Raw genomic sequence first — 26,271 nt, 5'->3', positions numbered from 1 at the left:
TCAACATCCTTAAAGAAAAGAACTTTCAACCCAGAATTTTACATCCAGCCAAACTAAGCTTCATAAGCGAAGGAAAAATAAAATCTTTTGTGAACAAGCAAGTACTCAGAGATTTCATCACCACCAGGCCTGCTTTACAAGAGCTTCTGAAAGAAGCACTACACATAGAAAGGAACAACCAGTATCAGCCTTTATAAAAATTACAAAAAGTAAAGAGCATCAACATAATGAAGAAGTTACATCAACTAATGGGCAAAACAGCCAGCTAACATTAAATGGCAGTACTAAACTCACATATATTATTATTAATTCTAAATTTAAATTGACTAAATCCCCCAATCCAAAGACACAGACAGGCAAATTGGATAAAAAGCCAAAACCCATCGGTATACTGCATCCAGACCCATCTCACATGTGAGGATACACAAAGACTCAAAACAAAGGGATGGAGAAAGATCTACCAACCAAATGGAGAGCAAAAATAAATAAATAAACAAAAAGCAGGAATTGCAATTTTTGCCTCTGATAAAATAGTCTTTAAAGCAACAAAGATCAAAAGAAGCGAAGAAGGACGTTATGTAATGATAAAAGGATCAATGCAACAAGAAGAGCTAATGATCCTAAATATATACGCACCCAATACACGAATACCCAGATATATAAGACTTATAAAGAGACTTAGACTCCCACACAATAATAGTGGGAGACTTCAACATTAATATTAGACACATCAGTGAGACAGAAAATTAACGATATCCAGGACTTGAACTCAGATCTGGAACAAGTAAACTTAATTAACATTTATAGAACTCTCCACTTTAAATACACAAAATATACTCTTACCAGTAGCACATCATACCTAATGAAATATTGGTTGGCTGCTTGTTTGTTATTTTCTTCCCTCATTTTTTTCATGTCTCCATTATTAAGCACAATTATAGGCATACCCATTTTTAGACTGCATTCTAGGCCGGGCAATAAAGCAACACCCCCATTCTCTCGCCCTCTTCCTCTGTCTTCCTCTTCTTTATTCTTTTTTTTTATTTTATTCTTTTTTTTCCCTTTCTCTCTTTTTTTTTCTAAATAAAGATAAAAATTTTAAAAAAAGAAGTGGAATTGCTGGATCATAAAATAATTCTGTGTTTAATATTTTGAGGAACTGCCTGACTGTCAACAGTAGCTATACCATTTTAGTTTCTACCATCCATGCATAAGGGTTCCGTCTCTCCACATCCTTCCCAACACTTCCTTTTTGTATGATAGTCATCGTAATGGATATAAAGTGGTATCTTGCTGTGCATCTCACTAATGAAAACATTTTTTGCATATTTTGCATTAATCTATATTTGCTATTATTGTTTTAAATTTGTGAGCTACATATGAACAACGTAGAGAAGTATTTCTCTTTAAGAAATGGTTGACTGGCCAGGTACAATGGCTCACACCTGTAACCCCAGTATTTTGGGAGGACAAGTTGAGAGGATCACTTGAGGCTGGCAATTTGAAGCTGCAGTGAGTTATGGTCATGCCAGTGCACTCCAGCCTGGGCAACAGAGAGAGACCCTGTCTCAAAAAAAAAGAAAGAAATGGATAACCTATTCACCCAAGCTGCTTCCAGTTAACCCAACTATTTGAGAGGATTATATAACATTTTATTTTCTTTGTTTTTTGAAGTGTTTACAGCAATGTTAAAATTTTTGAGAAACAGAATCTCGTAGGTAAATGTGTAGTAAAATATTTGGTCTGGGTTAGGATATGCATGGGTTTGTTATTAAAAGAATTGATACCTGCATTTTTAAAAACCAGTAACATTGAAAATTGGTAAAGGCCATCAGTCAGTCTTTAGTGTTACAGAAGTTGGATGTTCACTTAAGAGGTCCTTACTCTCCTCATTAAATGTTTCTAGGTAGACAGTCTTTGTTTCCTTGCATTTCTAAATAAAGGAAGACAGACTAGAAGGCAGAAGTTTAGGTCTCAGAAGTATATAATGTGCCCTATTCTCATAAATAGAGCATTTCATACTTACTGTCAGGTCAGGGTGTGTGATTAGACAGCAGAACAAAATATTTTTAAATTGAGATTTGTGGGGAGCTTAGGGTCTTCTGTTTGCCTTATTTCTTTACAGAAAAAAATACTAACATATATTTATTACAGATTTGTAAAATTGTAATTGATTCTTAAAACCGAGGTGATTTTGATATGAGTAGTGTTTTGAGAGTCTGAACATAAAGGGAGGGTATAAGGTGCATTTTGTATTAAAAAACTATCAGGCTATTTTGTTTTTTTTACTTAATCAATATGATGTTGTAACAGTTTGTACTGTCTACATGACAGTGCTTGATTTCTGGTGAACTGTGTGTAAGTTTGGCATCCCCTGTATTACTCGAAGCAGCAGATCTAGGAGTCAGAGTTACTCCAGTTCGCTAGTGATGAGCTGAGCAACCTCAGTTAGGTTTAGAGTACCCGGTAGCTGTTACATGACTTAACTTTAATGGTAAACTCCCTGCCTATACATATTCTTGTTTAGAAAGCCTTGGCATGTATTGATGATACCTTTCATAAGATTTTTTTCTACAAAGCATCTGTTTAGAATGTTAATAAAACCAAACAATGAATAAAAATTTGTAGTGATTCTTGTAAAAAGTACACATGCCTTGCCTATGGGGTTTAGTGTAAAGGGCACCATTTGTTATGTGTTCCTTTGATTCTGGTTCAGAATTCACATCATTGACAACTCTGAATAGTATTAAGCAATTTTATGCGTCCTAAGAAAGCTAGGACCGTTGATAATTAATAGAAAGCTAGTCTTCTGCTTTTGGTTCTGACACTGTGCCTTTGTGCCCAAAATGTGCAGTCACCTATTGGATCTCAAATTTGCCACTAAAATGGTTGTTAGTTAAATAGGAAGACCTATATCTGGGATTTATTGCTCTTAGACCATGGTGTAAGTTAACATGTCTCTCTCTTTCTCATCTAGAACAACTCAGCTCATGGTGATTACATGCAGAATAACGAGAGCAGTTTAATAGAGCAAGCCCCAATACCTCAGGATGGACTTACCCTGGCACCTCACAGAGCTCAGCGAGAAGGTAGTATGCTGTATTTTTTGTAAGCATCAGAAGATTACAGGGTATTCTGTACACTAATTAACTGTAAACTTTTTACTCTTTTGGAAGTAGAGAGTCCTACTCATCCTAAGCTTCACTCAAGGGCCAGTCCTCCCAATTCTGCCGTCCTCACTCTGGGTGCCTCTGTACCACAGCCCTGCTTTTCCCAGCATGCACCCACTCATTCTGCTCTGTAGTCCATTGTCTTGACTGGATCTTAAACTTGGTTGCATGCTTCTGAAGGCCAGAGAGCCCCCAGATTATTTAGTATAGTGCTTTATTTCTAGAATTGAGCTCAGTGTCTACTGAAAAAGTAACTTTTTATACAAGTTCTGTGTAAGAGTAAGTTAGTTACTTACAAGTCCATTCTTCCTGCAAGAATGCAGTTTTTAAGAGGGCTGGAATGAGAGGATGGAAGGACATTGCTATCTGAAAAGGAATGAATTCAGGTATTCTTTTCTCTTTGTATTTGGGGAGCCATTAACCTGTGTTGGGAGAGAAACTGAAATGGAAAATGTAGACTGCCGTCTGGGCTTTAAAAGAGCCACGGATATATGATAAGCTTCACACTCAGTTATAACAATTTTGAATTTATGTCACTGTGTCTCCTTTTTTTCCAGTAATAATCCTTTTTCGGTAATACGTTTTTCCTCACAAAGGAAAAATAGGTCTGAATGTTTAGTGTCGAACTTAAGTGTTTATATAATGACCACTTCTGTTCAAGACTATCACAGTACTCCTGTCTTTCCAGCTAAACTACTTTAATCATAGACTGCTTCAGCTAAGCTCATTGAACGTACGATTAACCTAAAGTGGAGTTGGTTTTACAATGAAGGTCCCTTTTTTATAATAAAAATATTTTAGAAGAACATAGTATATCCAAGTGCTAACAGTTGGCTGGGTGCGGTGGCTCACGCCTGTAATCCCAGCACTTTGGGAGGCCGAGGTGGGCAGATCATCTGAGGTCAGGATTTCAAGACCAGCTTGGGCAACATGGTGAAACACATCTCTACTAAAAATACAAAAATCAGCTGAGCGTGGTGGTGGGCACCTGTAATCCCAGCTACTTGAGAGGCTGAGATAGGAGAATCGCTTGAACCCTGGAGGCAGAGGTTGCAGTGAGCCGAGATCATGCCACTGTACTGCAGCTGGGGCAACAAAGAACAAAACTCTATCTCAGAAAAAAAATGCTAACAATTAACTGTAAAGGTAGTACTGTAGATGATTTTTCTTATATTCCTACTTCTTTAAAAGTTTGTGTAATACATGCTTTTTAGTTTAAATTTATGAGGGTTGGGGGCACTTTCATTGTGGCCATTCCTCACCACATAACTTTTGTCTTCTCTTACCGTGATTCCCATAGGTAACACCAGACAAAACTTGAAATCGTCGCCGAAGCTGTGTTCTCATACCCTGTAATGTCATAGTGGCTTTTTCTGCTAAGTGAAACTGGACTCTGACCAAACAAAACCCGAGATCCCCTACCCTTGAGCCCAGTGATTTGCAGAACTACAGCTGCTTTATTTCTGAATATAAGATTAGTTCAGAAGATGTTTATTTAAATAATTTAATCTAACAGCTTTTGGAAACGGCTTACCCTCCCACCCCCACTTTGGCTTTCATACTGTTCCACAGTTCTAAGGAGTTACAGGCTCTTGCCTGGCTTTTTGAGATTCTCCTTTGTTTCCATCCTCAACATTTCTGGTCCACAAAGAGGAAATTGGCTCACAAGCAGGGGACCAAACACTATATATTTGGAAAGTTGATTAAAAAAAATACTGGTAATGTCTTATCCCTTGTTTATTATAAATGTCTCTTCCCCTGTGTATTTCTGTATCTTATGTTTCATGCCTTCTCATTGCTCACCTTCTGTGGTCTTTTAACAGTCTTACTCTTTCTCTATGCTTTTGTATATTCCACTTTGTCTATTTTAACTTCTTCCTCTAAAGCAAAATGAATGAATGCCCCTTTTCTCCTCCATCTCCAGCTCTCCTGAATCCAACAGTGCACCCCCCATTCTGTTGAGTTACTTTTCCTAACCTCTTCCCTGCAACCTTTAGCATAGCCATTATCAGCCTTTGATATCACCTCCCTCATGTCCTGAAAGTACAGTTTCTTCTGTTTATACCCTGAGCAGCAGTCTCTTTAAATCCTTATAGCACACTTAGTAGATTGGCTCTTTTGAAATTGATTTATTTCCTAAGGTGGTACTTTTACTAAAGGGGTTGCAAAATGGATAGTTGGGGAATTTAAACATTTGCTTACTTCATGAATAAACTGTTTATCTAGTTCAATTCAGGGTGTTTTAGAGTTTAATATAATTTATGTTTACTATTTTACCTCTGTAATAAATTGTGAAGAAAAATTCACCACAATGAACCTTTATTATAATGTTCAATTTTTATTGACCATTATATGATATTGAGGATTACATTTGAGAAGAGTAATTTTAAAATTCCCAATTAGAAATTTTTATTGGCTTGGTATATTACTTTTGAGTAGTTTTTTTAAAAATTAAATATAAAACTAGATATTTTCTAGTTTATACCTACTATGTATAAATAATTGAATGAGCCATATTTAGTTGGTCTTAAAATGCCATATTTGTGATAATGTGAATAACCATTTGGAAGATTATCATTTGGAAAAATATCTTAATTGCAGGTACCTTTTATTTTTATCCTTAAAATCTTTGGTGTTAGCAGAGTGTTCGAAATTACTTAAACACTCAGCATGTTATATGGGTATAGAAAAAAAATATTTCATGGGCAGGTGGCACAGTGCTATGCTTCTGGTTTTTAATTTTTTTTTATTTTTTCATTTCATGATTTAAGGCCAGTCAAGCTTAATTGTTAAGCACTTGTCAACTTTTAGGGTTACCTTAGGTAACCGACATGTGTCTGTAGTCCTTGTAGTGCAAGTCAGCATGTGTTTTTTTTCTTTCAGCTGTACACATTGAGAAGATAATGTTGAAAGGAGTCCAGAGAAAAAGAGCTGACAAATACTGGGAGTACACTTTCAAAGTAAGCCATTTTCCCCACAAAAGATACCTCACATGCTATGCTCAATGATCTTTGGAAAAACTTGTGGCAGGTTTGCTAATTTAAGGGGAAAGGCATTTATGTTTGTTTTTAATTAAGAGAATATACTTTTTTTTAAATCACATACTACTGCATGGTTTGCCAAGCTTTTTTGAAGTTGCATCACATTAAAATAACCCTGGCTATTATATTAAAAAGAAATAAGAGCCTTAGATTTAGGGCCACAATTAAGATGAAAGAGATACCTTTAAAAAAATGAAAGTAAGCCTTTCGTGCCATTGTTTTTTAAGTCAAGATCACAGGCATTGTCTTTCTGGCATTGTTTTCCTGGCATTTTCGTCCTCCTCTTCATTCTCTGACATTCTTCTTCCCACTTCTTTGCCCTGTCTTCTTACCCGTGATTGCTTTTGTTGCTGTCCTTCCCACAGCTGGGATTAGCTATAGAGCCCAGCTCTGATTCTGTGCTCCCAGACGAAGTATTTCCATGTCTCCTTTTTGCCTGTCAGCTGTAACGGGGACTCCTTGTCCACATCTTCCTTTCTTCTACCTGCTTGGGCTGCAGCTCTTTCTCCTCAGTTTGGATGGTACACACCCTGATGCCAGGTGGAACCACACCACATTTTTGTGCATCCTCACTCCAGTTCCTCTCCAAAGGCGTTGCTTGCCAAATTTTGGCTGTACCTCTCTTAAGGAGTTATTTCTGACCCTCCACCAGAATGTTTTTTCCTTCATCCATGGTATATACCTTTCACACATCTGTCCAGTAGGTATTCTCATGGAGAGCAGCAATCTTCATCCTCAATCCTCAACCATCCCACCATGTCTGACTTGCTCGTTGAATGAATTCAGAACTCCAGCTTTGCTTTGAGGGAGAAAGATCCTCAGTTTGCAGGATTTCAGCCCTTATCTCCTGGTGTCTTATGGTGGCATGCATCTCACTCTTTGCTGTCCATGCTCGGTCAGGTTGGCCCCTTTTGCTATTAGAGCTCACAGCCTGCCTTCCTGGTGGCTTTACTGTCCTCTCACCTGAAATGCCCTTCCCCTAACCCCCTAGACCGAGAACAGCCACTTTGGCTCTAAAGCTCCCTCCTCAGAGATCCTTCTTGACACCCCAGCTCATGTGCATCTCCCCATTCTTGTACCATGCCCTGTGTGTTTTCTTCAAAGCACTGATCACTGATGGAAATTCTTACATATTCTTTTGCTTTGATCTGTCTCCTGCACTAGCCTGTGAACTCAGTCAGCAGAGACTTAACTGTCTTGTCCATTTCTGCATCTCCTGAAAGAAGAGTCAGAACAGTGCCCTATTCAAGTAGCTGCTCAGCAAACATTTGAATACTTAAAAATCACTTAAGAAATGTGCCAGTTAATAAAGATATTAATTTTAAAGTTGCAGATAAAATGTTATATGTATTTTTAAGTATCTGATTATTTATAAGTTGGTAAGGCCTAGATAGTAGCATAGTGCAAATATTTATTTAGCTCAAATAATTCTAGGGTAGAAATTATTAGGGGGCCACAATTGAGTCCACTGGATAAAAAGCATCGAGGAGGTAGCGGGCGGGTAGCACAATGGATGTCAGTTCTGACTCTTGCCCTTACTTAGGATCACACCTCAGTAACCTAACCTGTTTGAACTTAAGTTTCTCCATCTCCAAATGGAAGTAGTCATAGTGTCTTAATAGAATTTTAAAGATTGAGATAAAGATGAAATCTCTTCATAAATCATGAATTCCATAAAAATACGAAATGGTACTACCAAAGAAGGCAGTAAACTCTAGTTATTTCTCTTAAGGGTGTATATTTAATAAGTTTCAGGACATAGAGTTTTTATCTTTTGAATGGCAAAGATCTGTACTGTCAAAGTGTCATTTTAGAGTTCTTTAAGTTCATAGAAAATAACATATATCCCCTTTCTGAAAAATTACTAAACATAGTCACATTTTCAGATAGCTTTTTAAAAGTGCCATTTTGAAAGAATTATTAGAACTTTTTTGAGTAGCATATGTCAATGCGCAGATAATTTTACTAATTTTGAAATTATGACAATGCCAGATTAACTTTATATTTCTAATTGTTAATCTTAGAAAAATTTAAGTAAGGCCCTTTGTTCTTGCACATGGCTTTTTCTAGCCAGTTCCTGCCTAAGGAATAACCATATAACATGTGTGTTTTTTTTAAATCAGGTAAATTGGTCTGATCTTTCAGTCACAACAGTAACAAAAACCCACCAAGAACTACAAGAATTTCTACTGAAGGTAAAAGTATAGATTTTGTTGTTAAAATGATTTTTATATAATATACAGAATTCAGAAACCTCAACATCAAAAAAACACCAGGAAAATTAAAACATAGAGATAAATGTTGGCTCAGAACTCTAAATGAACATTAACTGTGGAAAATGTCATGTTATTGTAAACATGTTTTCTTACCTGACATTCCAACATAAAGAAATGATGAAGGAATTTCTACATTAAAAAAAAAAAAAAATGGACGCCAGGTGTGGTGGCACGCACCTGTGATCCCAGCACTTTGGGAGACTGAGGAGGGAGGATTGTTTAAGGCCAGGAGTTCAAGACCAGCCTGGACAACATTGTGACACCCTATATCTTTTTGAGAAAAAAGAAAGGAACCCGATTCCTAGTTCACTGCAGAGGTGTGCATCATTGGTGGCTGTTTGCAAAGGGACTTCTTGGTAGAGAATGCGTCTGCCTAACCAGATAAGGCTTGCTTCCGCTTGTTGGGAGTTCTCAGACTTCACAACTGTTCAGCTGTACACTTCCCTGAAATATTTCTCCGTTTCTTCCTTCTTTGAGTTCCAGCTCCTCTCCACCTTATCCCCCATATGATAGAATCTGCAAACTACTGGTAATAAGAAGGTAATAGAAATATCTTGTACAGACCTGCCAGAGGTGAAATGTATCTTAGATCATTTGGTTCAAACCATCACCTGTTTCTTTTATATTAATCTGATTTTATTGAGAAGTGTGAATAGGTAGAAATAAGTATCAAAAAGCGAGAATAGGTATAAATTATTGACAAATTATTCTCAATGAGCAAATGTTTTAAAATTTATTGTTAGTAGAGAGATAAAGTGGAAAGTTTAGAAACAACTCAGTTACTAAGTTTTGGGTGTAAGTATAGTTATTAAACATAAGAAATTTTGAGGCTAGTGCTGGGTTTAGGTTGTCTGCTTGTCACTATAAGTATATTCTTTTCAGATCATTCTTAAACCTATGAGAGACTATTTTATTCATTACCTTGTAGAGCTTTGAACACCACACTAGATGCTGGTTCTTTGAGGAAGACTGTCGAAGAGTTAATTCCACTGGATTTCTTGTTAGTCCCTCTGAATGAAGTAGCACCAGGGATAACTTGAATAGTTCCGTTTTCCTGTGGTTTATTATAAAGTGGGCTCTCTCAGTTAAGGGCTGAGGACTCCTCCCACTCATTAGTGACCTGCCTTTGGTAAAGATGGGGGATGAGTTTTACTCATTTCCAGATGTCAGAGACCACTGCCTGCGACATGTCAGCTCTGGACATCTTGGTGAGGGAGATGACATGGGTCTGTGAGCTTCCGTCTGCTGGGCTCAGTCACAGTAACAGTCATGAGGGTGCCAGGGAACAGTGGCTCAGGTCCGGGCAGGCTCCATCTGCCAGGCAGTGCACCCCATTGGAGAAAATGAGTGCCTGGATGGCGTTCTAGGTACAGAGGAGGCTAAGCAGGGCTGCCCTATGCCACCTCCACACACTTTTACAGTCTCTAATAAATTCTAACTTTCAGTAGAATAAGTTATCAAAATTTAGACAGGTGACCACAAACAGGCTTCATTTGGGTTAAGGAGCAGCCTGTTTTCATTTCCCTTCTTTATTCTGCTGTCCTTCCTGCAACAGAATTGTGGAGGAGTTGCAGGAGTACAGAGCTGAAGGCAAAAAGCCTTGAAATGGGGTTTCCAGACTGAATGACTTGGTGCCAGTGTGCATGTGGGGTCCTGCTTCCCTGTCCCTCGTGCTGAGAGAGCACGAAGCTGACCCCCAACTGGGGCGTAGTGTGTGGAGTCTGCCTTTTCTACTGGCTTGCCCTCCAGAATCTTCAACTGTTTGTGCCTTGACAGATTTCATTTCTTCAGTCACCCATTTTTTTCTAAAAGCTTAGGTGCTTTAAAATAAATACAACTCCAAATAAGTAATTCGCTCTTCAGAATCATAGCAATTAATGAATCCCCTGCTTAGCCAGTATTTGAATATAATGTTTTTCTCAAGTCGTATAAATGCCTCTCAATGACATAAAGTAATCTACAATGTTGTGTACTTCTGGAAACCTACTGCATATTGTGTGATACCCTTCCAAGTTTACCATATCCTTTTTTCCTTTTACTTTACTTTTAACATCTACAAAAGTTCAGGAGCAGCCAGGCACAGGGGCTCACGCCTGTAATCCCAGCACTCTGGGAGGCTGAGGCCGGTGGATCACCTGAGGACAAGAGTTCAAGACCAGCCTGACCAACATGGGGAACCCCTGTTTCTACTAAAAATTAGCCGGGTATGGTGGCAAGCGCCTGTGATCCCAGCTACTCAGGAGGCTGAGGCAGGAGAATCACCTGAACTGAGATCGTGCCATTGCACTCCAGCCTGGGTGACAAGAGCAAGACTCAGTCAAAAAAAAAAAGTTCAGGAGCAAAATGTGTCCTTTTGACAATGTGTACATATGAACACCCTTTTCTCTCTGTAGACTCTATTGGCCTGTACTTCTAGCTTGCTGTAGTGTGGAAATGTGAGTTGGAGGTCAGTATTTCAAGTCCTTTTTTCCCATACAAATAGCAGCCTCCGTCCTCTACATTCTGGCCCTCTTTGGCTGTATTTATGGGGTTTGTCTTTTCTTTTGAGACAGAGTCTTTCTCTGTCGCCCAGACTGGAGTGTAGTGACTCGCTGCTTCAAGTTGTTTTCATGTCTTAGCCTCCCAGGTAGCTGGGATTACAGGCATGTACCACCATACCCAGCTAATTTTTGTATTTTTAGTAGAGACAGAGTTTTGCCTAGGCTGGTCTTGAACTCCTGAGCTCAATCAATCCACCCACCTTGGCGCCTCCCAATGTGCTGGGATTGTAGGCATGAGCCATCATGCCTGGCTCCCTGTTTTGTTTTTCTTCTTAGCAATTACAGATGGCATTTCTTATGATCAGAATGTCTGTTCTCTGCTGCCAGGGTTTTTTTCTTCCTTCACTGCAGTATTGAGGGTTCCTGAAACAGTGCCTGGGGCACAGTAGGAAATTAAAAGCTTGCTGAATGAATGAATGAATGAGGTTTGCCACAAACATTATATTCTCAGTTGGTCTCAGCATATTTAGAGAGCAACTTTTGTAATAGCTCGATACAAAAATCTTTCATTCCCCTGAGCTTGTTCTGAAACTGAGCTGGAGCTCTGGAGGTAGGAGGCTGGGAGTGCTAGAACTAGGATTGAAAGGTGAGAAAATTTGAAACATGTGACTAGAATATAAAAGACATGATTTAAAGCTCTGTGTGTGTGTGTGTGTGTGTGTGTGTGTGTGTGTGTGTGTGTATATGATTTTTTTTTTTAGCAAATGAGCCTTTCTTTAGGACTGCAAATAGGCGGCTCTGGAAATTGAAGATAAAAACCACTTGAAAATAAATCAGTTTGCACATACTGATGACTATATACCTGCAGTCTGCCCAGGAACGTGAACAATGTCAGTGAATTGCGAATATTTATATACTGTTGCCTTCTGTATTAAGTAGAACCATCAGGGATTTGGTGGTTGAAATAGAGTTCTTCACTGACACAGGTTTTCTTTGGCTGCGTACAGATATTCAGTATAAATTGTGTTTAAAATGGGTAGTATGATATATGTGTGGTGTTGTAAGTCTATTAAAATGCTAATATCAAAATATAAATATTGAAATGAGTAATTTCTTTGGAAAATAGAGCTGGGTGTAGTGGCTCACGCTTGTAATCCCAGCATTTTGGGAGGCCAAGGCTGGCGGATCACCTGAGGTCAGGAGTTCAAGATCAGCCTAACCAACATGGTGAAACCCTGTTCTCTACTAAAAATACAAAAATATTAGCCAGGCATGGTGGCACGCCCCTCCCAGCTACTCTGGAGGCTGAGGCAGAATCACACGAACCCAGGAGGCAGAGGTTGCATTGAGCTGAGACCACACCACTGCACTCCACCCTGAGTGACAGAGCAAAACTCTTAACTATTCAAAAAAAAGAAAAGGAAAGAAAATGGGTAGATTCAGACCTTGTTTCTCCCATTACTGGTCAGAGGGCATGATTTCCACAGTGAATGTGTAGAATGGTGACAGAGCCTTTCATCTGACCAGAAGGGACTTCATTCTGACAGAGCATCTTGATCCTGCCATCTACTGTAGTGAGGAGTGCTATATGCTGCCTTTGCTAAATTGCTCATTTCTGAATTGACTGAAAAGACTCACTTTTCTTTTTTCTCTCTCTCTTTTTTTTTTTTTTTTTTTTTGTGTGTGTGTGTGTGTGTAGTCTCGCTCTGTCACCAAGGCTGGAGTGCAGTGGCACAATCACAGCTCATTGCAGCCTCTGACTCCCGGGATCAAGCCATTTTTCTGCCTCAGCCTCCTGAGTAGCTAGGATTATAGGTGCACACCACCACACCCGGCTTACTTTTATATTTGTAGTAGAGTCGGGGTTTTGCTGTGTTGGTCAGGCTGGTCTCACACTCCTGACCTCATGATCCACCCGCCTCAGCCTCCCAAAGTGCTGGGATTACAGGTGTGAGCCACCATGCCCACCTTGAAAATACTTACTTTTCAAAAGAAAATTTGCTTTGGTCTTCTCAAAGATTAATATGTAAATCAACCATTTGTATGGATTTTTTATTTCTGTGGCTTCTCAGATACTGTTAATGGTTCTACTCTGAATTTTAGTGAAAGTGCCAGTAACAGCACAGATTAGTTAAAACTGAATTCTTCAAAGACTTGGAAAGTTGGTTTATGAATAATCAGTTTAGGAATTTTTTAAAGTAAACTGGTTAAATTTTGTTTTAAATTTAAAACTTTTCTTGGCCAAGTGTTGGTTTTTGTTTTTGTTTTTTTTTTTTTTTTAATGGTTTCTAGCACATTGCTCTGAGGGCACCTCAATCACTTGAGGCACTTCCAGTATGTGCTTTTTATATAAATGAATAATATTGAGGGTTCTCACCTGTCTCTCGTATTTTGTTCTTTATTTGCTGCCTAGCATTGCTGGTCTGACATTGCCTGAAAGTAAAATGTAAAACAGGCTCAAAAGTGATAAATACAAAGGCAGAGATAACACTCCTTGGAATACTATTCCGGGGTAGAAATAGGACTAGCTATGCAGAACAGCATCTTCAGCTTAACTCAAGAACCTTAGTATGGGCATCATTGTGGCGTGTGGAGCCAGAGTGTGAGGTCCATGCAGGCGTCCTCGTGCTGCGGGAACGTGTTGAATGCTGTGGGTTGCTCTGCACCTTGGGGAGCCCATGATGAGAAGATGGTGCATTTCCTAGTAGGCAAGGTCTGTGCTGCTTCAGTATGGGGTCAGGTGTTGTGAAGATTTGGAAAACTAACTACTTTTGGGAAAATAATAAGCAGGAGGCATTAATCTTCATTTTATGCATCTGACTTGTAACATATTTACCAGTAAGTGAGAAACTTAACATTGGATATTGTGGTTTTTCTTTTCTAGCTTCCAAAGGAACTGTCTTCAGAGACTTTTGACAAGACCATCTTAAGAGCCCTGAATCAGGGTTCCTTGAAAAGGGAAGAACGGCGACATCCTGACCTGGAGCCCATCCTAAGGTAATGATTTACCCGACACCTATCACAGCAGTGTACAGACAGGATAAAGGGCTGCTCCAAATGGGGTCTTCAGGTGGAGGATCATAGAGATTCTTTTCTCTGGCGTACTTTATAAAATGGACATGTTATCCTTGTGCTGTTTTGGTCTAGGCTGATAGTAAAAGATAACGAACTAGTTTCATCATTGTACTCTTCAGTTCTCTGCTATCATAAAATTTAGTTATTGCTGAAATATGCAGACATTGAATAAAGCCTCTTGTATTTTTCATAAAATACTTAATGAAAGAGGCCTGTGTCCAAGAGCTCCACTTTGGAGAGATGTTTTGTTTAAAGTTGTCAAGTGCCTGGGCTGGTGGGTGGAGGAGTGAAGGGCAGCCCTGCTTCCCAGTACCTGCTCTTCACGGCCATTGCTCTCTTGGAGCCATGGTCCTGCCAGAGGCCAAGGTTTTGCCTTCATGAGGTTGATGGGCTGTTGGAAAAGACTGGTGTAGGTGAGATGATCTTAGATTAATTCTTGGAGACTCCCATGTGCTAATAGAGGAAGAAATTGAAGATGCAGGCAAGGCATGTCACTCGTGGCACAAGGGCCCTGTGGAAGCGGGATGGGTGTGGATGTAGGGAAATGTATTTATTTCGTGATGGGAAGTTGAGGCGTCTTTTGCCCAATTAATGGCTTATATTTTCTCTTATAAGGTTTGCTTAAGAATGAGTAGATTAAGGGTGTGAGATCACATGCTTGAGAGTAGAGGGGATGTAAAATGGTTGTGTGGAGATCTGGAGAACAACTTGATGAAGGAAAGTGAGCTGGGCAAGGTGTGGAGTCCATTTGAGATTAAAGATCAATAAATTATTGTGGTATTGGTCTGTCGTGTTGTGTGAATTATTTTTTAACTCTTTCCTGGCAGCTCAGGTCCAAGTGTCAGGAAAGCAAGTGGTTGTGTTTGTCCTGGATGGGGCTTTCTTGGATGTGACAAGAAGACAATGAAACAAGGGAATTTGGGGGAAAATGTTCCGTTTTTAACAAATGATGGACAGTTACTAGATCTAAGCTGGACTAGGAAGTGAAAATAGGTGAGTCTGATAGAGGGGAATGAACTGTGCTTGGAAAACAGGCGCCATGGGAGTAATCGGGTAATTAAGCAGCCAGACTCTCATTGGGATGGGAGCGGAGGCATCTGGGTGAATGGATCTGGAGGTGACAGTGGAGGTCAGCATCTGGTTTTGGCAGTTGTGGCACTCATCTCTCTGAGGGCTTCCCTGTAGAAGGGAGATAAATTCAGGAATAATGGCCAAGGAAATATGCTGTTTTACTGGAAACTTGCAGTTATTAATAAGTACATTATATAAAAGCAGTGCTGGAGCCTATAGTACTTGGGGTCAGGGCTTAAGTAAGACAGCCTGTCATCTGCCTTCTAAACCTGGGGTGGCCCAGTTTGGGAAGCCGATTTCCTGAGGGAGAGCAGAGGTGTGTGTCATTGACTGCTACAGCCCCCATCCTGAGTAGAGAATTGGGACCAGTGAGTATTCTCGGGATGGGCAGGGCTGAAAAGAAGGGGATGAGTGTTTGCTCCCCAGCAGAGACAAGCAGAAATCTGGGAGGGGGAGAGGGGGAGTATTTTCATTGTACGACAAGATCCAGGGTGTGACTGGAAGTAAAATGCAAGACAGGAATTGGAGGAAGTCACTGGGGAAAAGGCAGCCAAAGAGCCTAGTGTCAGTTGGGGCACCCCTGCAGACACCCAGTGGTCATGTGCCAGTTGGGGCACCCCTGCAGACACCCATGTGGCCATGTGTCAGGTGGGGCACCCCTGCAGACACCCGTGTGGCCGTGTAGGCCCCCAGCATGACAGAAGATTTGGAGTGGAAGAGACAGTGAGGCCAGGACCAAAACTGAATTTAAGCATGGAAGAGTGACCTAAGGTTGGTGGGTGACAAAGACCAGGTCCAGTTGACTCAGACCAGATGAGTGGCAGGTTCAAGGGAGTGCAGGTGCATATATGCCAGGAGGCTGAGGGGAGAGGAGCACCTTCCACCTGAGTGGCGGTGAGCACAGCTGGAGCCCAGGGGCTGGCCAGATTGTGTTAGAAATAAGGAGATACAGGCTGCATGCACAGAGTCTGGCATATTTACAGAATCTCAGAAGGAACAGGGGAAAGGTTTAGAGAAAGGGAGAGGGCCGGCCACGGTAGCTCATGCCCATAATCCCAGCACTTTGGGAGACTGAGGCTGGAAGATCATTTGAGGCTAGAAGTTTAGACCAGCCTGGGCATCATAATGAGACTCCGTCTCTACAAAAAAATCTTAAAAATTAGCCAGATGTGTGGCACCTGTAGGTCCAGCTACTCAGGAGGCTGACACCAGAGGATCACTTGAGCCCAGGAGTTTGAGGCTGCAGAGAACTATGATAGTGACACTGCCCTCCATAATGGATGACAGAGCCAGACCCTGTCTTAAAAAAAACCTTGATGCCTGTGTATTCTAGGAGATACACTGAACTATGTGGTTCAAGGCTTAGTAATACCATTGACTGCATTCTTTGTATGACTGTCATGTTTCAAAAGTCATTGCTGGCTCCTGTTTTTTCCCCTGTCCCTTCTGACCAGTTATGTTCTAAAGCCAGTCAGTGAGGCAAAGCAAGGTAGACATCAGCATCAGGATGGGAGGATGTACCCTGATGGACTGGAGAAGGGAACCTGTATGGGGTGAGGAGGCTATTTCCTCTTGGGCGATGGTGGTGGGAGGCCTGGCCCGTGTCACAGAGCTGGAGAAGCCAGATGTGTGGAGTGATGGCCCAACTGGCCATTGAAGCCTAGGTGGGCACCTGTCAAGGGTTTGAAAGGGAGTAGCAGCCACAGAGGGGAGAGCTTGCTACAGGGGATTGGAACAGCTATGTAAATATATTCAGGACAGTGAGAAACAGGTTTCTTTCTTTTGGAAAAGGGCGTTATCCTATGAAAAACAACAAAACCAGATTGAACCCTAATCCTTAGAGTGTCTGATTGGAATTGAAGCCATTGGTGTGAGTTCATGATATCCAGTATATGCAGATATAGAAATGGATATGGGTGCATATGTGTAATACATGTTTCCTAGCTCTGTTCATTGAAAGGGTCTGGAAGTAGCAGGGGCATACCTGTGCCCAGATCCTCACTTCTGTATGTGATTCTCCACTAAAAGGAACTAGAGCTTTTTGAAGTTTTGAAAAGCTGATTTCAGGGCTGGGGCAGGAAAAGTACAAGATGAGCCTGTGTGCCAGAAAACCTGGTGTCCTCAAAGAATGATGCACTTTTGTCAGAAGGACACAGCCAGCTTGACGGGGCTTCAGCGGTCAAATCTGGGGTAAATAAAACATCAGGACAAATAACAGTACATTGCACAAAACAGGAAACTGTCAGTCCATGTTGAAATAAATTAAGTGAATACATTGAATGTTTGAGGAATAGGATATTTACCATTAGCTTCAAAGTCCTTTACCAGAATAATGCTTGTTAATCATAAAAGGAGAAAGTAACTTTAGAGTGGAGAAGCCTTGAGATGCGCCATTGTAATCAGCTGAAGTGAATGTATCTGTGGTGGGCAGTCAGCATCTCCATCTCCTCCAGGAGAGACAGGCTACAGCAGAAGCACACAGCCCCACTCCTTTGTTCTTGCCAGGAATCTAATTGCAGGGAAGCCCCAGACAAACATCTGTGGAAAGCATTCCACAGTATACCTGGCCTGTCCTCTTAGGTGTGACAGCTGAGTGTGGCGCTGGATGCTGAACTGGAGCTTTGATATGAAAAAGACATTTTGGGGTCAATTGGCAAAACTTAGAGGGGATCTGAGGAATAGAAGATAAAAATTGGTTAGTGTTAATCTGATACTGATGGTAGGAGATTGTAGGAAATACTGATACCTTCCCAGGAGTTGGCCATTACCTCAGGTATTTATGTTTTAGGAAAAAATTCTTTGTACTGTATTTATAAGTTTGAGATTTTCAGAAGGAAAAGATTAACTATTTCCGGAAGGAGCCATTTTCAAAAAATAGCTCTCAGCTAAGATCCCAATTAAAAAGTAAGTGGCTGGGCACAGTGGTTCATGCCTGTAGTCACAGCACTTTGGGAAGCCAAGACAGGATTGCTTAAGGCCAGCAGCCTGGGCAATGTGAAACCCCATCTCCACAACAAAAATTTTAAAAATTAGCCAGATGTAGTGGTGTATACCTGTAGGCCCAGCTACTTCAGAGGCTGCAGTGGGAGGATCACTTGAGCCCAGAGTGAGCTGTGATTGCACTACTGAACTCCAGCCTGGGCAACAGAGTATCTCTCTCTAAAAAAAAAAAAAAAAAAAAAAAAAGAGGCCGGTTCAGTGTCTCACACCTGTAATCCCAGCACCTTGTGAGGCCAACAGGGTCGAATCACCTGAGGTCAGGAGTTCAAGACCAGCCTAGCCAACATGGGGAAACCCTGACTCTACTAAAAATGCAAAAATTAGACAGGTGTTGGTGGCAGGCGCCTGTAATCCCAGCTACTTGGGAGGCTAAGGCAGGAGAATCGCTTGAGCCCGGGAGGCGGAGGTGGCAGTGAGCTGAGATCGTGCCATTGCACTCCAGCCTGGGTGACAAGAGCAAGACTTCATCTCAAAAGAAAAAAAAAAGTGTATGGGTGACTGCTTGTTAAGTCTTTTAGGATTCTCTTCAGCAGTGATCATTCTTGGCCTCTTGTGCCTGTCTGTATCTGTGTGATTTCTAAACGTTTTTACTGTAAAGATGTTATTAAAGCCAATTGTGAAGAATGCAGAGGTGTGTACTGTGAAAATTTCCCAATTTCCCATTCTCCAAATTTAGCAGCTAAAGTAGCCTAACTTTCCCAAAATTTTCTGTGCATGTACATGCCCTTAGATTTATATATATATATATATTTCCTTTACTGTCCAAATGGAAGTATTTTATATGTATTAATACTTTCCTGCCACTTACTTCTTTAAATGTATTGGGATGTGATAACACATCTTATATGTAAAAAGATGGCTGCTTTGATTCCTTTTTAGCTGAACCATAATTAAATTAATCAACATGTTTTATGTCCATTTTAGTTGTTTCTAAATATTTTTAAACTACAATGTCCAGGTATATGATTATTTAATTTTTTACTTTTTATTTTTATTAATTTTTTTTTTTTTTTGAGACAGGACCTTGCTCTGTTGTCCAAGCTTATCTCAAACTCCTAGGCTCAAGCAATTGTCTCCAGGAGGTATATATTCTTAACACATATGGGTACATATTTAAATGTAAGATGAATTTATAGAAATATTGTAAGGCCGGGCGCGGTGGCTCAAGCCTGTAATCCCAGCACTTTGGGAGGCCGAGGCGGGTGGATCACAAGGTCGAGAGATTGAGACCAACCTGGTCAACATGGTGAAACCCCGTCTCTACTAAAATATAAAAAATTAGCTGGGCATGGTGGTGCGTGCCTATAATCCCAGCTACTCAGGAGGCTGAGGCAGGAGAATTGCCTGAACCCAGGAGGCGGAGGTTGCGGTGAGCCGAGATCGTGCCATTGCACTCCAGCCTGGGTAACAAGAGCGAAACTCCATCTCAAAAAAAAATATATATATATATATATATATTGTAATTGGGCAAGTTACATGTATTTTTAATATGTAATATTTTAAAATTATTTCTAAAAAGGTGGCAGCACTTTATATCCTCTGATGCCTCGTACTTGTATGTCCCACCTAAGCAGACACAAAACATTAACAATTGCTCTTCTTTGCTTATCTCAGAAAGAAAGACAGTCTGATTTCAGTTTGTGTTTGAGTGACTTTAACTGCCTCCCTGTGAATGGCCTTTTCAGTCCTTTCTACACATTATTGGTGTCACTGGTTAGAAGAGTTAGTTGTTAAATAAAGGAAAGATCCCTGCTTGCGATTACTTCTTGACCATACGGGTGTTTTAAATTTTTATGTAGTCAAATTTATTGATCTTTTTTCTTGTGGTTTCAGGGTTTTGTGTCAGGCCTAGAAAGACCTTTTCAAAGATATGTTTGAAAACATACTTGAAATATGTTTCAAAAAATATTTTTTTAAATATGTTTTCTTCTAATACTTCCATTAAGAAAAAATCTTGGATTCATTTGTAATTGATTTTGATGTAAGGAGTATGGTAGGGATTCGTATCTTTTCCCAAATGGCTAGCCTGTGGCCCCAACACCATGTCAGGACTCTTCCTTCTCAATTTGTGGATTTTAAATTAGTAGGTCATTATTTGTGTCTCAGAAGTGTAGCAGTTTTAAAAGAGGGAAGAAAGGAAACAGAAATAGGAAATAAGTTTATAAGTTATAACAGATTGGTTGGTACAGGACATACTACATTTATTCTCAAATATGCTGTAGGTTAGGAAAATGAAAATATGGCATGAATGGCATTTGTGGTTGGAAGATTTCTATCATGTCAAAATGTATTCTTGTTTTTCTTATTTATCAAGTAGTTTGTGGCCACTTTGAGTTTTTAATGTCGGTATAATTGCCATTTTGTACTTATTCATTAATCAGCCTTGACTTTAGTTTATATACTGATTTAGTTCCCCTGCCTTTATCTTATTTGTGCTTTAAATGTAATACTCATTGTTCCTGTAGTGGATGTCTGTATAGTATTTGGAGTTATATCTGGGCTGTCCATTGGGACTCAGGCCTTGAGTTGAGGGTGTGCCTGTGCTTTTGACCAGTTGGTTTCTAACGTGACTGAGTGTGGGTTCCACCACTGCCTTTGGATTTTAGTGTCAGCGTTATGTAATATGTTCAGACCTGGAAATCCAGATTTGCTTCTGAATTCAGATCTCAGTTCTTTCCACTCTTCATTTCACCCATGTCTTCTTTTGATTGTTTACTTCCACACTGGAATACCACGAAGCAATTTTGCATAATATACAAGGCAACTTTGGCCCATAAGAATCATCTGTTGGTATGTTAATGATTCTACAGTTAATCTGAACGATAGATCAAAAACCTTTGGCGGGAAAATTAAGAATTAAAATTTAAAATGAACATCAAAAGTGTTCAAAATAATTTGTGTGTTGAGGGCCTAAGTAATGGGTAGGGTGACAGTTTATCTGTGTGCACTATTTGACTCTTGTAACCTTGAGAAACTGGAAGGTGAAAGGCTAACTAGCTTGTTTAGGGTGCGTTAGCTTATAAGTGGTTGAACTGATATTCAAATCCAAAGTAAACTTCCTGGTAGATTCTGCTCTAATTGTATGCCCAAGACCCCTTTTACAGGTACCACTGTAAGACAGACCTCCAGCTGGAGTCTTTTAATTACATTAATAAAATATGGGGAAAGCTGGGTTTCAGAGATAACTTGGACTCATGGCATGGTACACATTCAACATGAATCATTAGTCAGCGGTGCCTTAGGTTGTAGTAATACATGTATGATATACGATAACTACATAATTGACTGTTCCATATTTTCCAAGGCTCTTAGCATCCCAGAATTTCCAACCTCCCACTTTGATAGTGTGGAAAGGTCCTTTAATAGTACAGCCGAAGGCTGGGTGGTGTGGCTTTTGCCTGTAATCCCAGCACTTTGGGAGGCCGAGGTGGGCGGCTCACCTGAGGTCAGGAGACACTAGCCTGACCAACATGGTGAAACCCCGCCTCTACTAAAAAATATAAAATTAGCTGGGTGTGGTGGCACATGCCTGTAATCCCAGCTACTCAAGAGGCTGAGACAGGAGAAATCGCTTGAACCCAGGGAGGCGGAGGTTGCAGTGAACTGAGATCGAGCCATAACACTGTAGCCTGGGCAATAGGAGCAAAACTCGTATCTCAAAAAAATAGAAAATAAATTAAAAAAAAAAGTACAGCCAAATAAGGAGAAGAACACCTGTAAAGAAGAGTAAAGAAATTGCAGTTGTTTGTTTTTTTTAACAGAAGGGTGGCTGTTGGACCACTTGGACAGAGGCTGAAATAATACATTTTTGGGACAGAATTGAAACCTTACCATAAGATTATACAAAATTAAAAGTGGATCTATGTAGTTGCTTCTGCCAAATGAGTTTTTTTTTTTTTTTTTTTTTGAGACGGAGTTTCGCCCTTGTTACCCAGGCTGGAGTGCAATGGCACGATCTCGGCTCACCGCAACCTCCGCCTCCTGGGTTCAGGCAATTCTCCTGCCTCAGCCTCCTGAGTAGCTGGGATTACACGCACGTGCCACCATGCCCAGCTAATTTTTTGTATCTTTAGTAGAGACGGGGTTTCACTATGTTGACCAGGATGGTCTCGATCTCTCGACCTTGTGATCCACCCGCCTCGGCCTCCCAAAGTGCTGGGATTACAGGCTTGAGCCACCGCGCCCGGCCTAAGCCAAATGAGTTTTATTAAGTTTTACTGACTTCTTCCTATAGGAAATACGTTAGAAAATAATATTCTTTTCTATAGGAAGAATATTTTCCCGTATCTGAATTAAATTGCCACTTAAGTCTGTCTTGTAATTGAAACTGAGCTTCTTGTGGATTTATATTATCTGAAATTAACAAATCTCTTTTCTTTTTATATACAGGCAGCTATTTTCAAGTTCATCACAAGCTTTTCTACAGAGTCAGAAAGTACACAGCTTCTTTCAGTCCATATCGGCAGACTCCCTACACAGTCTCAGTAAGCATCCTCTGTCCTTCTGCGGAAATATTTTTTCTTTGTTGGATTTTGTTGCTTTACCATGTCATTTTGTGTAGGTTTGTCACTTTAGTTAAGATTAAAGAATAGTGACATACAATTATTTGTCATTTTTAATGAATTTTACATGGCAGTTGTAAACAAAGTCATGTATAAAAGCTAATAGAGCAGACTGATTCCAAGGTAAGGTCTGAGTCTCTCTAGAGTTTGGAGTGTGGCCAGTCCTTCATTTCTTTGGCAGAACTGTTCCCTCACCGGCTGGAGACCTTACAGCACCACACGCTGGGGTATGATCTTGTCTGCCTTCCTCCTCTCACCTGTTCCCAATTGACCTTTCCAGCCAGCTGATCAGGCAGAAAATATTAGCCTTATTCTTCTCACTCTACCTCTCCGTTTTCAGTCACAGAAAGGACAACCCATGCTAGACAAATAATGTCTTCCTTTATGTCCCTTCCTTACCATCCCCTCGTTTACAGTTAGGCCTTTCTTTCTTGCAGGGACTATCAAAGGAAACTCTCACTCTTTTCTCTGATTCTAGTTTCCTACTCTGGATTATCACAAGGATAAGTGTGTTAAATTCCTGCTTGGTCTGAAATTCAGGCCCCACTGTGACCTCCCGGGAGCTTCCTTCTGCTCTCTGTTCTCTGTCTCCCAGCACACCCAGCCGTTGCCTGCCTGGTGTCTTTTCGAGTTTGTACCCTTACTTAAACACCCATCCGTTTGTCATAGCCCATTAAAATCACACCTGTTTTAAGGCCCAGCTGAAACCTCACCTCTTCCATGAAGCTTTGCGAGTTTTTGTTATGTTCTGTATGTTGAATTTTGTCCTTGTGCTTCAGCTTTCACCACTGTCTGTCTTTTAATTTTGTACATATCTCCCTCAGCCTGCCTTTTGCAAATATTTTGTCAGGAACATTGGTGTGTCCTTTAGCAGAATTTGTGCTAAACTCCAGGCATACCTACTATGGCAAGGAACATTTTTCTTCTTTAAAACTGTCCCTCTGCTTTCAGCAGTCATGTTTTCTTGTATTTAAAGGGGAAAGAAAAACACGTATTTTCTCAATTTGAGGTGGGAGAAAGAGGTAAAAGAACAGTATGATTGCCTGTTACACAGGCTAACCTTGAAAGTTTCTCTAATTGTGTTACATGCTAACGTAATTATCAGTCAGAATTAAAAATGTGACTCTTTATGACTAGTTGACCAAGACAAGATGCACAACTTCATGGTTAAATTTATGTCTGAATGGTAGCAAAGAGCATTTATTAAAGAGAATCATGATCATTCTGGAGCTACGTAGATTTAACCATCGGTGATTTTCTCTCTGAGCCAAATGTAGGTGCCTTTTATTGAACATGTATCAGTAGCATCTGTTTCATTTCAAAAAGGCATCAAATTGAAGCACAAAGTTAAACTTTTAGTTTAGATGAACAGGCTGCTCAGGAAAACTCACCCAACTGAGGAGTACATATATAAATAATAAACTCATCTTGAGGGCGTGGCAGCATTTAAATTACACGAGCAGTGCTAAAGAGGTTGGTAGATTTTGTTGTAAAATCTACCAGATTGTAAAATCAAAACACTGAATGAAAGTACAGCACTTGAGATTGTGGGAAATCTCGTCAGCCTAATGTTCATGCATATCTGAGTTGTTTCACCAGTGAATATACTGTTGTAAAGGTTTATTTGCATACACTGTTGGGTTTTGCTTTGTTTTTATTTTATTTTCTGAAAATTTGGTAGCTTTACCTTTGTATTTCCTGGGACAGAGAGCATCACTTCATATCCTGACAACTGGCACTGAAAAAAAGCAATGCTAAAGTCCTGAATGAGTTAAGATGTTGAACTCTGGAGTCCTGGCCTGTATTTTATGGAGAAGTAGTCCAAAATGTGTTGCATGGGCCAGCGCTGGTCCATAAATTGCTTCTTACTGGCCTGTAAAAGGAGAACAGAAATTGAGAGCAGGCACTGAGAGATTAGCAATTTGACATTGCCACAACATTATTTTATTGTGTTTTACAAAAGTAACGATTCACAACAAACTAAAGATTAAAAAAATAAAAAATCTTTACCACACCACAGATGTTTGAGAAGCATCTTTCCACCTTACTTCCTCACTTTGCACAGGAACACACTGAGGCTGACAGATATGAAATGACTTGCCTAGGTCGTTCGCTCTTCAGGGTATAGCTGGCTCCTTGATGAGGTTTCCTACTCACACAGTCCAGTGCTTTGGGCTGTGTCTTTTTGCCTTCTCCTTAGTAGCCATATTTTCTTTACCATTTACCCTCCATTCGTTTTCCTTGGGTTAAAAAAAAACGATAATTATATTTGTTTTCTTTATTTTAGTTTTTCTGAAACATTAATAGTATTGAATACTTCCTGCAGATACCTTACAATCCTCTCTGAAGACTTCTAAGATATTAGAACACTTAAAAGAAGACAGCTCTGAAGCTTCAAGTCAAGAAGAAGGTAAATGTAGACTCACTAGCGTAAATCATTCTGCCTGCTGATAGCTCATGGATAGAACAGATTAAGGAGTGGAGAAACTGACATATAAGAATTGGAATGTGACAGAGGTTGCATTACAAATAAGTGGAGAAAGGATAGACTTTGGTAAATGCTGTTAGGCAATTGACTTTCCATATGAAAAATTACGTAGAATTAGAGTCCTAATTACATCATGCAGAAGACAGTCAAGTGAGTAACAACTTATATGTAAAATGTAAAATTTAAACTTTTAAATGTTAATTTGGGAGGAGAATCCTTTTTTGAACAAAGTAGATCATGACCACAGTAGAGATCTTACTAATCTAAATTAGAGCTTCCATATGACAAAAGGAACCATACACCTGGGAGGTGGTGATTGCAGGATATTTATAGGTAAGACTATCTCCAGACTATGGGAGGATCTTCGTGAAAAGTCAGTGAGACAATCAGCCCAACAGAAATATAGGTGAAAGACATAAATAAGTGATTCTTACATGAGGAAACGTGAACAGATGTTACACAGTGTGCAGCCTCACTGGTAGTCAGGAAAATGCAAATGGAAACAGGTGTCATCTCACGCTCAGCAGATTGACAAAACGTTTTGAAGTCTGACATCAAGGATATGAAGCAGTGGGAACTCTCAGGCACTGCTGATGGGGACATAAATTGACACAACTATTTTGGGCAGAAATTTGACATAGACTATGAAATGAAGTTGGAGATAATTATATGCTGCTGTTTGGCAATTCTGCATCTATGAAAATTGTTACACATGTGCAAAAGAGGACATGGGCACAGATCCTTGAGGCAGCATTGTTTGCAAGGGCAAATACCAGGAAATTGCCTGAACATTTCAAATGTTAGTAAAGTTTAAATAAATTACGTCTTTGTGCTAGGTAGTAACTAAAATAAAGGATATTTATAGTACAGTTGGGTCTCCATCTCTGCATTGTTGGGTTTAACCAACTGTGGGCTGAAAGTATTTGGGGGAAAAATTGCATCTGTACATGTATAGACTGTTTTTCTTGTTGTTTTTCCCTTAAACAATACAGCATAACAACTATTTACATAGCATCTACATTGTATTAGGTATTATTAGTAATATAGAGATGATTTGAAGTATATAGGAGGTGTGTGTGCATAAATTATATGCAAATACTGAAGGACA

At 40.0% G+C, this 26,271-nt stretch overlaps 1 protein-coding gene across 3 annotated transcripts in view; it reads left to right on the top strand.

Moving 5' to 3' along the window:
- Positions 1–26,271, top strand: part of ZCCHC2 (zinc finger CCHC-type containing 2) — a 68,505-nt gene that overhangs the window by 16,499 nt on the left and 25,735 nt on the right. For 2 of the 3 annotated variants that reach the window (XR_012513075.1, XM_010336746.3), the window contains exons 2-7: positions 2,978–3,089; positions 6,054–6,130; positions 8,335–8,406; positions 13,852–13,964; positions 22,503–22,597; positions 25,002–25,085. Coding sequence is in view for 2 of the 3 variants with exons in the window: in XM_010336746.3 (XP_010335048.2) it covers positions 2,978–3,089; positions 6,054–6,130; positions 8,335–8,406; positions 13,852–13,964; positions 22,503–22,597; positions 25,002–25,085 (553 nt within the window). In the remaining variant the exon portion in view is untranslated. The remainder of the gene's footprint in view (positions 1–2,977; positions 3,090–6,053; positions 6,131–8,334; positions 8,407–13,851; positions 13,965–22,502; positions 22,598–25,001; positions 25,086–26,271) is intronic. The other variant, XM_010336747.3, reaches the window with a different exon arrangement.

Source organism: Saimiri boliviensis, chromosome 13 (genome assembly GCF_048565385.1).
Source record: "Saimiri boliviensis isolate mSaiBol1 chromosome 13, mSaiBol1.pri, whole genome shotgun sequence".
Classification (NCBI taxonomy): domain Eukaryota; kingdom Metazoa; phylum Chordata; class Mammalia; order Primates; family Cebidae; genus Saimiri; species Saimiri boliviensis.
This window is presented reverse-complemented; position numbering and strand designations above follow the sequence as displayed.